The sequence below is a fragment of the Neovison vison genome, chromosome 11 (assembly GCF_020171115.1).
Source record: "Neovison vison isolate M4711 chromosome 11, ASM_NN_V1, whole genome shotgun sequence".
Lineage (NCBI taxonomy): Eukaryota > Metazoa > Chordata > Mammalia > Carnivora > Mustelidae > Neogale > Neogale vison.
The window spans coordinates 10,696,446-10,710,640 of record NC_058101.1 but is presented as its reverse complement, the minus strand read 5'-3'; the positions used below and the strand labels follow the sequence as shown (position 1 = coordinate 10,710,640).

At 39.0% G+C, this 14,195-nt stretch overlaps 1 protein-coding gene across 3 annotated transcripts in view; it reads left to right on the top strand.

Moving 5' to 3' along the window:
• Nucleotides 1–14,195, top strand: part of SLC4A4 (solute carrier family 4 member 4) — a 350,693-nt gene that overhangs the window by 256,384 nt on the left and 80,114 nt on the right. For all 3 annotated transcript variants that reach the window (XM_044225660.1, XM_044225658.1, XM_044225659.1), the window contains 2 exons: nucleotides 3,741–3,874; nucleotides 9,875–10,146. In XM_044225660.1, coding sequence (XP_044081595.1) covers nucleotides 3,741–3,874; nucleotides 9,875–10,146 — 406 coding nt within the window. The remainder of the gene's footprint in view (nucleotides 1–3,740; nucleotides 3,875–9,874; nucleotides 10,147–14,195) is intronic.

Here is a 14,195-nt window from a genome sequence, read left to right as displayed (position 1 = left end):
ATCTCAATGTCTTCACGGGTAAGCGATCAGAACTATTTGTTGGGCACAAGGGAGACTCTTCTCTGCATAAATGAGACCTGGTTCTGCCAGCCTTGCTTGTTATTCTTCATTCTGTCCTTCTGAAGAAGAACAAGGTGGATCCCCTGATTATGTATGGCATGGCTGTAAAGTAATGAGACGCATTCTTCAGTCATGCCGTGGAGCTCACATCCATGGAAACTGGGTGTCCCCCGCCAGGCTTTCAGCCTAGACTTCTTAGACAGAAATGGTCCTGAAGAATGTGGGTGTTCATAGTGTGAGAAGCCAGTCTTATTTGTCAAACTTTTTCTTTTGGTCCTTTCTGCACCCCAACCCCATTATTATGATCTAGTGCTGTTCTAAAGGATTCTTACCTGTTTTCTGAATTGAACTCTACCCTTCCAAGAGGAGGGTGTGCCATTGCCAGTGCCATTTTAAGGAGGATATTGCTGGCTCTGGAGCAGTGGGAAAAAAATATTTTGAGTAATCATCATAATAAGCCTCTCTTAGGATGGCTTCTAAGTGGGTCTAGCACTTAGTGTATTTAAGTTCTGTAAGTGGATTTTTTTTTTCAGTTTGATATTTAAACTTTTTTTACTTAAACATTTTTAAAATTTGAATTTGGCCGACATACAATGTTACATTAGTTTCAGGTGTAGAGAGAACACAGTGATTCAACTTCTTTATATGTTATGCTGTGTTCACCACAATTTGTAGCTACCATTGGTCAAAATGCGATGCTCTTACGGTATCATTGAGTATACTTCCTATGTTGTGCCTTTTATTTCCATGACTTATGTATTCCATAACTCTAACTTGATTTTAAAAAAACAATTCCTGTGTAATCATTTCATTATATTTTATAGTAAGTGAGTACAAGTTGCTGGAGAACTTTCAGGGCTGTGGAGAGTGAATGTAGACTGACAGGTTAACTCTTTGGTGGGGCGGGGGCAGGGCATAACTGAGTGGTGTCTCAGATTACCCAGAAATCCATTCTGCTCCAAACAGAGGGAGGTTTAGATTAAGAGATGGCTTGTTTTATGTAAATGTAAATCATATATCTATGAAAGGTAACTTATTGTTCAGTTGGAGAGGAAGATATTCCTGGCACCACTTTGTTTTAGCATATACATGTAGTTATAGAGATCATATAATTTGGCTCTATTACATAAATTAACCTCCCACTACATATATATATGTAGTGTATATACATATATATATAGTGTATATATATATACATATATATGTATATATATATTTTTTGTGTCTTTTAAAGCTATAGAATATTTACTCATTTGAAAAATGTCTATCTTACAAGTTTTATGGTTTAAATGTATACCCTTATGTATGAATAAAGGGACTCTGTCATCTTTTTATATTTAAAAAATCATCCCTTCATAGAATACTATTTCAAATTTAGGAAAGGATCCTCTCACAAATAAACATGTGCCTTTCTAACTAAAATTTGAACTGATGAAAAGTAGAGGATTTGAGCTAGTTTGCTGTCATCTGAGGCATTGGTCCCGAATGACATGATTAAGTAAGTTAGGATAATCTTTTAATTCAATGATGCTTCATGGTTCATGTTTCCTTGTTCTTTTTTTTTTTTTTCCAATTTATTTATTTTCAGAAAAACAGTATTCATTATTTTTTCACCACACCCAGTGCTCCATGCAAGCCGTGCCCTCCACAATACCCACCACCTGGTACCCCCAACCTCCCACCCCCCTGCCACTTCAAACCCCTCAGACTGTTTTTCAGAGTCCATAGTCTCTCATGGTTCATCTCCCCTTCCAATTTACCCAAAAGCACATACCCTCCCCAATGTCCATAAACCTACCCCCCTTCTCCCAACCCCCCTCCCCCCAGCAACCCACAGTTTGTTTCGTGAGATTAAGAGTCACTTATGGTTTGTCTCCCTCCCTATCCCATCTTGTTTCATGGATTCTTCTCCTACCCACTTAAGCCCCCATGTTGCATCACCACTCCCTCATATCAGGGAGATCATATGATAGTTGTCTTTCTCCGCTTGACTTATTTCGCTAAGCATGATACGCTCTAGTTCCATCCATGTTGTCGCAAATGGCAAGATTTCGTTTCTTTTGATGGCTGCATAGTATTCCATTGTGTATATATACCATATCTTCTTGATCCATTCATCTGTTGATGGACATCTAGGTTCTTTCCATAGTTTGGCTATTGTGGACATTGCTGCTATAAACATTCGGGTGCACGTGCCCCTTTGGATCACTACGTTTGTATCTTTAGGGTAAATTCCCAGTAGTGCAATTGCTGGGTCATAGGGCAGTTCTATTTTCAACATTTTGAGGAACCTCCATGCTGTTTTCCAGAGTGGTTGCACCAGCTTGCATTCCCACCAACAGTGTAGGAGGGTTCCCCTTTCTCCGCATCCTCGCCAGCATCTGTCATTTCCTGACTTGTTGATTTTAGCCATTCTGACTGGTGTGAGGTGATATCTCATTGAGGTTTTGATTTGTATTTCCCTGATGCCGAGTGATATGGAGCACTTTTTCATGTGTCTGTTGGCCATCTGGATGTCTTCTTTGCAGAAGTGTCTGTTCATGTCCTCTGCCCATTTCTTGATTGGATTATTTGTTCTTTGGGTGTTGAGTTTGTTAAGTTCTTTATAGATTTGGGACACTAGTCCTTTATCTGATATGTCGTTTGCAAATATCTTCTCCCATTCTGTCAGTTGTCTTTTGGTTTTTCTTGTTCTTGTTTGGCTAAAGTAAAACAATGGGTTGAGTTTCCAGAGGGATAACTACAGGGAGGTGTGACCACAAAGATTTAGTTATTCGTGTCCCTACCCATGTATTTCCTCTAAAATAAATTAAAGCTCTTCTATAAGTTTACATTGGACAAGGAATAGGATATATATATATGTGTGTGTGTGTGTGTGTGTATATATATATATATAATTTTTTTTTTGAGTTGCTGTCTTAGAGATTACCAGATCAAGGCAACTAACTCCCCCCCACCCCGTTGCTCCCCTCTCAAATCTTTCCTTTAGAAAAAATAGCTTTTGGGTATACAATGTAACTACCTGGGGCACCTGGGTGGCTCAGTGGATTGAGCCTCTGCCTTCGGCTCAGGTCATGATCCCAGGGTCCAGGGATTGAGCCCCGCATCAGGCTCCCTGCTCAGTGAGGAAGCTCCTTCCCTCTCTCCCTCAGCCTGCCTCTCTGCCTACTTGTGATCTCTCTCTTTCTCTCTGTCAAATAAATAAATAAAATCTTTTAAAAAATGTAACTACTTATCAATACCCGCTATGTGCAAGGTAAAATCAGGCTGAAACAAAGACTGAAGGTAACCACAGAAAGGAAAACATCCCCAGAAGTACTGAATCGCTTCTGCCCACGTGGTGGTGTTACACAGTGTGCTTTTCCATGCAGAAGCTTCAGGTAGCAGTTTTAGAGTGGGTCAGAATCCCCTTTTGCTCTCTGTGGTCAGTCACCAGTCAGTATAGTCACCGCAGTTCTTTGGAGCAGGTCAGCGGCCCTGGGAGTAGGGAGGGGTGACTAAATCGTATGGTGAAATAAGTGGGGATGTTCATACTGGGAAGAATCTATTTCTTCATGTCTATTTACTCCGTTTGCTATGGCCCTTGTAATAGCGTGTTCACGTGCTTAATTTCCCTAGCGACATCACGCATGGGAAGAAAAAAGACGTTTCTTTTAACAGCTTTATTTTCTTTCCATTAGGGCGTGTTGGAGAGCTTCCTGGGCACGGCTGTCTCTGGAGCCATCTTTTGCCTGTTCGCCGGTCAGCCCCTCACGATTTTGAGCAGCACGGGGCCTGTTCTAGTTTTCGAGAGGCTTCTATTTAATTTCAGCAAGTATGTATATGCATATCTAATGATAAATTAGGACTGTTTAACTGTAGAGCATTCATCGTCTAGATTGAGCATAGAATCATAATTAGAATGTGGGAATTTTAATTCCCTAATCCCAATTAGAATGTGGGAATTTTAAGATGTGGAGGTTGGAAGGCCTTTGAAGACGGGGTATGCCAACACTCATTTTACATTCGGTCCAGCTGAGGTCCATGTTATGTCCTTTCCGTTTGCCCTCATCATCATTCTCTGCTCTTCTGGTCTTGCTTTGTGCCTCTGGGGCTGACCCCAGTGTGGACTGCTGCACTGAGGCTCCTTTTCCTGCTGGCTTCATCTTGGGCTTGGTAGTGCATCCATAGGACAGGGAGGGGGAGAAGTCAGGGTATGCATCTACCTCCCTGCACTTCCCTGTCCCTGGTTAACCCTGCTGTCTGGCAGGGGCTTGTCCCCTGAGTACACCCCTGTAAGGTGCCTCCTCAGACCTGGTTCTAGGCCTCTCCAGCGTCGGGTGACTCCAGTCCTTTCCTGGCCTTTCCAAGCCAGGAGGTAAAAATGACTCCCCAATGTTGCTAGTCCCTGAGGACCTTGCCATTCTCGGTTACTGAGAGCTCTGTAAATAGCCCATTTATTACGTTTTCTTCGCAAACCCGTTGGAGAGTGCCTTCTGTTTCCTGCCGTGATCCTGACTCACACTAGAGAAATGCAATGTCTTGTTCAAGGTTCCGTGACTCACTAATGAAAGAAACTAGCTGCTCCAGTGATCCACTGTTCCTAACCTTCATCTCAGTGTGCTTAACTAAAGATGTGTTTCAAGAGTCAGCTGAGTAATAACATTTCTTGAGCTCTGATCATGTACCAAGGCACCAAGTATTACCCGAAGTATGTTAGATGTACTCCCTCATTGGAGTCCTGCAGCAGTACTGAGGGACGGACCATACCCTGTTTTATAGATGAGGGAACAGGCAGGGAGAGGTAAGTGCATTGCTGAAGGCTCCATCATCTGCTGTAGGCAGGGCTGGGATTTGAACTCCTGCTTCACTTTCTGCCTCTTGTAGAGTCACTAGACACTCTTATTGGACTTAACAATTGTGCTATCATATTTTCTTTTTGAAATTGATGGATCAATTTAAGAAGGAGAAAATCAGGTTAAGAGAATTATCCGAGTGACCACATTAGCACACAAATAGATTCAAAATCAAATGGGGTATTCTGGCCTCTTTCTAATGGACTTGATACCTCACAGAGAGAATTGCTTTTCCCAGCAGATCTCAATCCTTTAGGTAGATTGCAGCATTTCATATGACTTGTTGGGATTTCTGTATTCTTCTGTTGTTACACATTTTTAAGATTTTGTTATTGGAAATTTTATTACTTACACGATACCTCATGGACTTAAGTGCTAATACAGTCATCTTTGAAACTCTGAGCTATCAAAAACAATACCAAGACAGAGGAGGGAATGAGGATTTGAAATTTGTGTTTTGAAAGCTGGGTTGAGGACATCAGCAAGGGTCTTAAGAAAATTTAAAGTTCTAAATTTTAAATAATGTGAATTTTCTTGGCTCACCACGGCAGATCCCTCCTCCGTCATCATTCTCAGGACATTGGAAAGAATTCTGTTTGTGTCAGTTTATAGAAAGTCAGACCGTTTTTATATGTTTGAGAAAACATTGTGTGAGACAAGAAAGCTTTTGTAGGAAGATGAAACAAGCATGTACTATAAACAGGAACAAACATGTGCAACCTTTGCAGAAAGATTTATTGGATGCAATGTGATCAGAGCCTTAATACACAGAAAATGTTTGTATCCCAGTTTACTTTAGATAATTGTAGGATAGAGATTATTTCCTTTCACTAAGCAAGTTCCTTTCTCACTTTCCCTTCTGTTTCATCATAATTGGTAATGTAAACATAGTTCCAAGTGATTTATTTGAAAACAGTTGTAAAGCAACAAGAAACATTTGAGAAACGATGCTTTTAATTCATCACTGAGTAGCATGTGGTGCTTATTTGGCAAACCTTATTATTTTATTCACAATGCTGTATCATTTGCCTCAATATTACAGCAACAGTGCAAATATTGTGTCTAGATACAGATTATTTGTGTAGATCACTATTTCTCAAAGTGTATTTCCTCAATTTCTAGTCCCATTGTAAGTGTTCCTTGGACAAAAAGCTTCTGTAATCCCAGTAAATCCAGAATATGCTGTATGTTTTATCTCCCTCTCAGTAATTCACCTTACACTTTAGCTTACTAAGGGATCTGAGAAATCCTTTGGAAAAGAAACTGGTAGGTCTGTCTTACCCAGATTTTTCCCAACATATTTTACCATTTTTTGAGAAGTAGGTAAATCCTTGTTTTGTAACTTCAGTGGACTTGAATGCAAATTCCACATGATTCGCTGGTTTCCTCCTGATATGGGATACAAGTTTTAATGTCTGCCCTGTAAACTGGAGAATCATAAAGGAATATGAGAGATGTGCGTCCACCTTTTAAAATTAATAACAAAATGAAGGCACGAGCTTACAAGCTTTCCAAATGCCAGTTGAGTCTTGTTTTCCTAATTCTGGAGCCTCTTTTGCACTGTTTTTACACCTTACAAACCACTAATGGAAAATTAGATACATTTTCTTTTTCTTGAGTGAGGAATCTGAAAGAAATTTTACCCTGTGTTCTAAGCTATGTACAAGCCTCATAATTAAAGTTGGAGTTTAACTTGTGTAATTGTCATTTGGTCATTCAATAATTTTTTCCTTCCGGTCTTTGAACGTTTTACTTAGAGGACTTCAAATGATTATTTTCTTCTATTATATTACTTGATTTATTCATGTAGTTTAGGGAGTTTATATTTGTCAGAGACTAAACATTAATTTCTGTAGCATGCTTCAGATGAGTTCCTCAATTCGTACCTTGGTTTTATGCTCCTTAGAAACTATAACTCAAAATATCTAAGAACACTGTGGTATCATAAGGATGTAAACCCATTTAGTCACAATAGTTCCTTTTGTTTGTACTATCATTTCCTGTTACTTTTTATAACATAAATGCTATTTAAACTTGGCACTAAAGGGACTGATAAGCTTATTGGATGTAATATTGCCATTTTATTGTAGTCATTCCTGTTGATCAACTTGTTCTAAAAAGTTTCTCATGTCTTACTCCTCTTTCTTCTTGCTGCTATAAGCGTATCACTTTTATAATGAAGTGCCATGGGTTTTAGTGATTTTATTTGGGTTATTCTTATGGAGCTACTCTGGGAGTATTTAAGTATTGTAGAGCAGCTATTTTGGTATATCGTTTAGATCCTAAGATTTAAGTGTATACATGCATTTTTTCCCCTTTGTACTCAAACCGAGTGTTCCTAACCATTAACTAGTTATTGGATTTGTTTCTGATCCTGTCCTGTAAACATACATTCTCTAAACAACCATTAGCATTCTTAAAATAAATTAAGATTGTCCTGTCATCTTTTCAGGGTAGCAAAACTAGGTAATTGTTTAAATTTTTATTTTATGAAAAAAGATTATTGGCTCAGAAGTGATGAAACTGTTTCTTAGCTCTGATTGAGACTTGATTCATTGTGTGATAATGTAAATTATCTCAAATTCCTAGAATTTAGCTTTTCTATAGTCTGTTCATCTCACAAAGACATGCATAGGATTAAGCAGTGGGTTTTGAGATGGAAAGGGAATGCAAAAGATGTCTTCAGAAAGATCCCAGAAAACCCGTGGGAGATAACGCTCTACCCAAGTGTTAATAGTCTGTTGCTTTGGTAGTATTTCCAATTTATGTGCTTTGGTGAAAAGAGGGATACAAAGGGCAGTGATCTTAAGGTCCACCCTAAATATGCATCAGGTAAGGGAATGATGGTGTAATTTTTTAAAGGAGTCATCCAGGAAGGCAGAAATTTGGTTTCTGGCTCAGCTCTGCCATTAAAACCTTAATATTGGATAAATGGCTTAACTTCCATTGGCCTTGGTGGTGTCCTTATCTATAAAATGTGACGTATTTGACTAATTGACATCTGTATTAATATTCTCCAGAGTAACAGTACCAATATGATAAAGAGATTTATTGTTAAGGAATTGGCTCACACAATCATGGAGACCAGCAGGTCCAAAATCTGCAGGGTGGGCCAGCAGGCTGGAGACCCAGGAGAGTTGATGTTCCAGTTCAAGTTCAAAGGGTGTCTGCTATAGAACCAGAAAGAGGCATGTTCTGGAGAAAGCCCAAAGGCAATCTGCGGGAGAAAATTTCTTGCTTGAGGTTGGCAGGTAGTTTTTTGTATTTGGTTGAAGAACTCAGTTGGATGAGTTTCATCCACATTATGAAAAGCTATCTACTTTACTCAAAGTCTACCAAATTAAATGTTAATTTCATCAAAACCACCCTTACAGAGACACCAAGAATAGTGTTTGACCAAGTATCTGGGTACTGCATGATCCAGCCAACTTGACACATAAAATTAACCATTTCAGTATCTAAGGACTTTTTAATTCTAATATTCTATAAAATTTTCACTCAGGATCTCCTGGCTCCCTGTAATAGCTTATAGGTCATGTCAGTAACTGTCTCAAGTCCTAAACCATAGGCATGCCTTAATTTGTCCAGCAAGTTCTCACTGGAAACCTGTATGCCAAGTATTGTGTTAGTTTAGAGAAGCCACATTTTATTTTAAGAGCAGTGTGAAGCCACCAAAAGGTTTTAAATGGAGGTGGGGAGATCTCATTTACATTTAAAAAGATCATTTTGGCTGTGATGTGGAAAATGGCTTTGAGCAGGGCAAACATGGATATCAGTAAGGACGTTAATCAAGCAACAACTCTTGGTGGCCCAGACTGGGTTGGTGGTGGTGAAGGCATTGATACCATGCCTTTAGGAAAGTATTAAAAAATGTCACCATCAGAAACTCATTGTTTAAAACAAGTCTGTCGAGTGTCAAACATGTATGCTCCTTGATTTATTTCTTTTTCTTGTAGAATAAATATGACTACTACTCTTTGCTTTTTTATCACAAATGATGAGAAAGAAATATTATAAAGTAATCTTCACATAATTTTAGAAGAATCAATATGAAATGGTAGAATGTCAACACTTGACCCATCTTTTCCTAGATGTGAACTAATTTACTTATAAGAAATGGAAAGGCCTTCAAAAAAAAAAAATAAATAAAAGGCATCCTCTGATGCAGACAGCCTATTCTAAGACTGCTGTGGGAGAGGAACAGATGAAAAAGAAGATGGTCACAAGATGCTTTACACACAACTTTAGCAAGATGCTTTACACACAACTCTTGCTCACGTCTGTGGGCAAAGTTCATGAGAAGCAGTGGATCTGGCTCTAACACAGCAAGACAGCCTTTCTTGGTCTGAGTACAGTGCATTTATCCTATTTACCCTTCAGTTCCTCGAGATTTTTCTGCATCTCCAGTAGTCCTCCTCCCGCCAGAATTAGTTATTCCTCTGAGACACTCCGTGGAACGTCTGTGAAATAGTACATGATACATGGGGTGTCATGTACTATTGTATGGTGCGACTATGTTCATCAGTTTGTCTCCCTCAATGATGGCAATGATGTGGGGACCGAGACCATATTTAGCTTCGTGTCTTCGTTAACCAGTAAAGCTCACAAACATTTATTGAGTGTGTACTGGCTACCAATATGACACTTTCAAATTGTTTCTTTTATTAACTCCATAAAGGCAGGGACAAGAATTTTTGAAGGAGAAAGTTGTTATTTACATATAAATGCTGGGACTGCTTTTGATATGCCATTCTTAAACCTCTGGGATTATTTCTTTATGGTAGCAGTATGATATCACTAGACCACCTCTTTAACCTTAATATTTTCTGGATGAAATCAAGACTGAGCTTCATATCTAGTGGCTACAAGTGATCTTGTGTTTTTAGCAATCATTCTGCAGTTATTGGGTAGTTTTATATTATTCTTTGTGTTCCACGGAGGATTAGTCTGATTACCTTTCTTTCTTTCTTTCTTTCCAGGGACCATAATTTTGACTACCTGGAGTTTCGCCTTTGGATTGGCCTGTGGTCAGCGTTCTTGTGTCTCATTTTGGTAGCCACAGATGCCAGCTTCTTGGTTCAGTACTTCACTCGCTTCACCGAAGAGGGCTTCTCTTCTCTGATTAGCTTCATTTTTATCTACGATGCTTTCAAGAAGATGATCAAGCTAGCGGACTACTACCCCATCAACTCCAACTTCAAAGTGGGCTACAATACTCAGTTTTCCTGTGCCTGTATGCCTCCTGACCCAGGTAAGGACATCATGCTTGGTGCTTGTACTTCCCCTGTGTTTGGAGGAAGGTGTGGGCTCCATGCACGCGAGCTTTCAACATGATGTTTTCTCTGAGAAACCATCCTGCTGAATTTGAAGTCTCATTACCCAAAGTGCCTTAGCCCCATGATTCAATCGGAAGGTGAAATTAGGAGGTCTGGAATCTGAATGTAATTAGCCCAGTACTTTGAAATTAACTCAAACTGCAGTATTTGCAAAGAAGTTTAATGCACATTTTTTTATTATGTTAGTCACCGTACAGTGTATATTATTCTTAATCTTATCTGAAAGTTGAGGGAACCAAGTACAAATATTATCAGATCTAAGGTCCAAATCAGACGAGTCCTCTGAACTTCTATCCCATATTTTGCTGTTTCCTTATTACTATAGAAATCTCTTCTTAAAGTAAACCCTAAATTATTTTAAGCTTACAGAAGAAACAAGATCCTCGTTCACTTTATATAATTTGAAGCATGAAACTAAAAAAGAAATTCAGACTGGAGTCACCTAGTGGCAAAGTAGAGCCTTATAGTTCATTTGTGCCAAACAATGTAAATAAGAAAGGAAAAAGAAGAAATGAGAGAAACAAAAGAAGGAATGTTATGCTGTCCCGGAAGATTTATATTCTAGGGTTAGGAAAGACATAAAAGCAAAAAGTTCTGGGTGAAGAATATGATTCTGTACATCTTAGCACTTTAATATCTATCTTGCCAAACCTGAGGCAGCATCAGGATTTTTTTTCCCAAAGAAGTGCTCAATTTGCTCTCTGAAAAAATTTTTTTTGACTAATTTATCATCATTTTATAATATAGAAGGCATTTGGGAGAAATGATTCACTTCAGGAAAAGTCGTTTTATATTTGCTCTGGGAGAATGAGGGGTAGACATTTGTGTCAGACAATTAAATGGAAATAGAGTTATTTATCCCAGGTCATGCAATTAGCTGCGGGTCATTGTCCCTTAAAATAAAAATGGACATAACACTCCATGCTTCCGAACTGACACTTTGTAGCATCAGGAGTACAATGGAGTGCTAGAGGCTTTGTGAATCTGAGCGCAGATGTAGGGCATGAATATGCCCCGTGCACTTTTACTTAGAGATTCTGAGGAAGAACCTCTTAATGTTTACAGTGAAACAAACGTGGATGTATTATAGACTAGAATGCAAACAAAATGATTATGAGTTTAAAAACTAAGCGAGATACTACGAAGCATTTTAATACTTATGGCTTGGCTGTGTCAGATTGCTCTCAGATATTTTGGTTTTGTGTCTGTGTTCTTCTCTGACACTTCGGCAGAGAAATCTTAGAAGACCTGTATGCTTCTTGAGTGGTGAGAGACAAGAGAACAGTATCTCTGTAAAACTGGGTCAGTCAGTAACCCTGATGAAAAGATGGGGCATTGTTGGGCTTTGCACCCATGGGTTCTTTGGTCTTATTTAAGGACAGTCAACACACATTAAAATAAAGGGCATGCTTAAAAGCAAAGCAGAGACTCGTACAAGGTAGAAATTTAAAGATTCAGAGAACATGAATGACATATAGGTCCAAAAGTTTATTATTATTAAAATATATACTGATTCTGAATATTTCATAGCATAAAATCTGCTTTGAAAAGAGTAAGTACTCAATGCGTGATAGATACTATCATTAGGATCTGTGGAATAGGCTTGAAACACAGACATAAGCATTACACGACCACGTAGAACGTGTCCTAAAAGAAAGAGGGGGTTACCCTCCATTGTGGACTTTGAGCGGAAGTCCAGACTCTGCATATTCCAAAATATTGACTCACAGCCATATTGAACTGTGGGATTTTGAACTTTCCTCTTCACTATTTCTGTCTATCTTTATGTGCTTGTCTGTATGTAAATACTTATTTATGGAGAAGTCAGGAATCTGACTTCATAGGCAAGTCTGAGGAGTTATACAATAACTTTTTCTAAAGGAAAAAAGGTACTTTCTCAATTGTTTTGAGGTGTGAGGTAGTCATAAAGCCAGATGAGGACTTTGTCAACATCCCTGCCACAAAAAAGATCTACCTACCTGAGGCTAATGGAAACTGGTCCTCGTTGTTTCGATTGGATGCGGACAGAGAGGGTCAAATAAAGCCAAGGAAGACATATTTGAATGTGTTTTAACTGTGAAAAACATATGAAGATTTCACATGTAATTTTCCTTCCAAGAAGGATCGTGTTTTCTTGAAAACTCATTTTGAGGCTTGAAACATGCGTAGTGAAGTACTAGTTGAAGTGGAGATAGACGGCTTTTCCTTTCACCTGTTTTCTTTAGCTCGGATGGGAAGTCTGTCCTAAAGAGCTAGGAGTTGTCTTGGAAGTTCTCTGACAATTCTGCTACCTCTGAGTGGTGCCAGGAAAGTAGTGTAGCTGGGCTTTGAAATCAGAAAATCTTGTATTTGAGTCCTAGCTTAGCTAATAATACCCTTAGTGTGACTTTGGGCAAGTTCCTTTTCACACAGGAACTCTGCCTCGCCTTCCTTATCCGTAAAACGGGATTAATAATAGTCCTTCCCTTACAGAATTATTATATCGAATAGGAAAACATGAGGTATTTCAAAGTACTCAGGACAGTTTCTGATATGTAATAAGTTACTAAGCATTAACTGCCATTGTTACTGCTGGTATAATTTATTAAAATGTACGTTAGTAAGTATGAATGACGGAACCAACAAAGCCCGCTTCATCATCCTCCCTTCTAAGCGAATATTGCTGGGCAGTTGGCTTGTTCTGCAACAAGACCCTTGATTGCAGCCCATATTTTTAGAGTTGTCCAGATGAAAGGAGCTTCTGAAGGATATGCTCATGAGTGTCAGAGATTAATTTAATCCACGGAAATAAAGCCTGTTTCTGGTTTGAGAGGAGGCAGGTGGATATCTGCATTTTCACGACAATTCTCAAAACCCCCTTGTATTAGTGACTGCATTTCCCTCATAACCTTAATACTTTTTGATAGAAAACTATATACCACCATAAATTTCATACCTTCATGATAACAAACTGAGAAATGATAGTTAGAGAATAATACGGTTGCATGTACAGCTCGACTGAGTATTCTTAAAACAACAAGAGCCCGGTCTTTCATCGCAACATGCACTCCTAGTAAAAGAATTCAGTCAATGAGTCAATAATATTTGAACTGGCGGATGACTTGTTTTCCAGCACTGGGACAGTGTGTAACAGTGAGCCAGCAACTACACAGATGAAGTCATGAGCCTGCAAACTGAGAAGTGATTTTAGAGGGAGGGAAGTAGGGGTTGCTTCATCACTAAGAAAACTCTGTTGGTGGCCACAATAGTATTATGAATTCCTTGTGCTTTGTGGAGACCACTCTCCCTCCTCTTTTCCTTCCTTATCGTTCTTTCTTTTTTTTTTTCCCCTTATCTTTCTTGATGTCACTTGCTTCCGTTAATCTTTACCACTTCCCGAGTTTCAGTTTCTTCCTGCATCTTTTTCCCCTTTCGTTTTGCCCCATCTGTTGCTCCGGGGCCAAAGTCATCTACTTCCTTAAGTTCCCATTTACTGAGAAGTGAGAAAGCTCAGTTGCAAGGAAAATTAGTCATGAGATTTGGCATATCGGTCAGGGTGGATGCATGGTTTTTGAGCTAAAATTTCCTTTTCTTAGAAATAGAGTGGCTGTTAATTGAGGTAATAGAGGCCGTATCTCCACCACTGAGCCCGGTGCTTACATAGCAGAGGCGTATGAGGCGTATGAGGAAGACGATCCGTTTCAGAAGTCAATAGTAAACTAAAAAGTATCCAAATGAAGGACAGTTCACAGTTTACAGTTCATCCCCAACATCCTGGTTTGGGAAACTCTTAGTGTGATAAAGTGTGAACAGTATGTGCTTCGGAATAAAGGAAAGTGAGCATGTATTCAACTCTAATTAGCAGCGTGACCCTGGGCTGGGCTAATTGACTGATTTCTTGTTTTATAACCTGTGAGCTGGGTTAGTAGTTGTACCTACTCTTAGAAGTTACTACTAGATGGATTGAATGAAAGAGTATATGCAC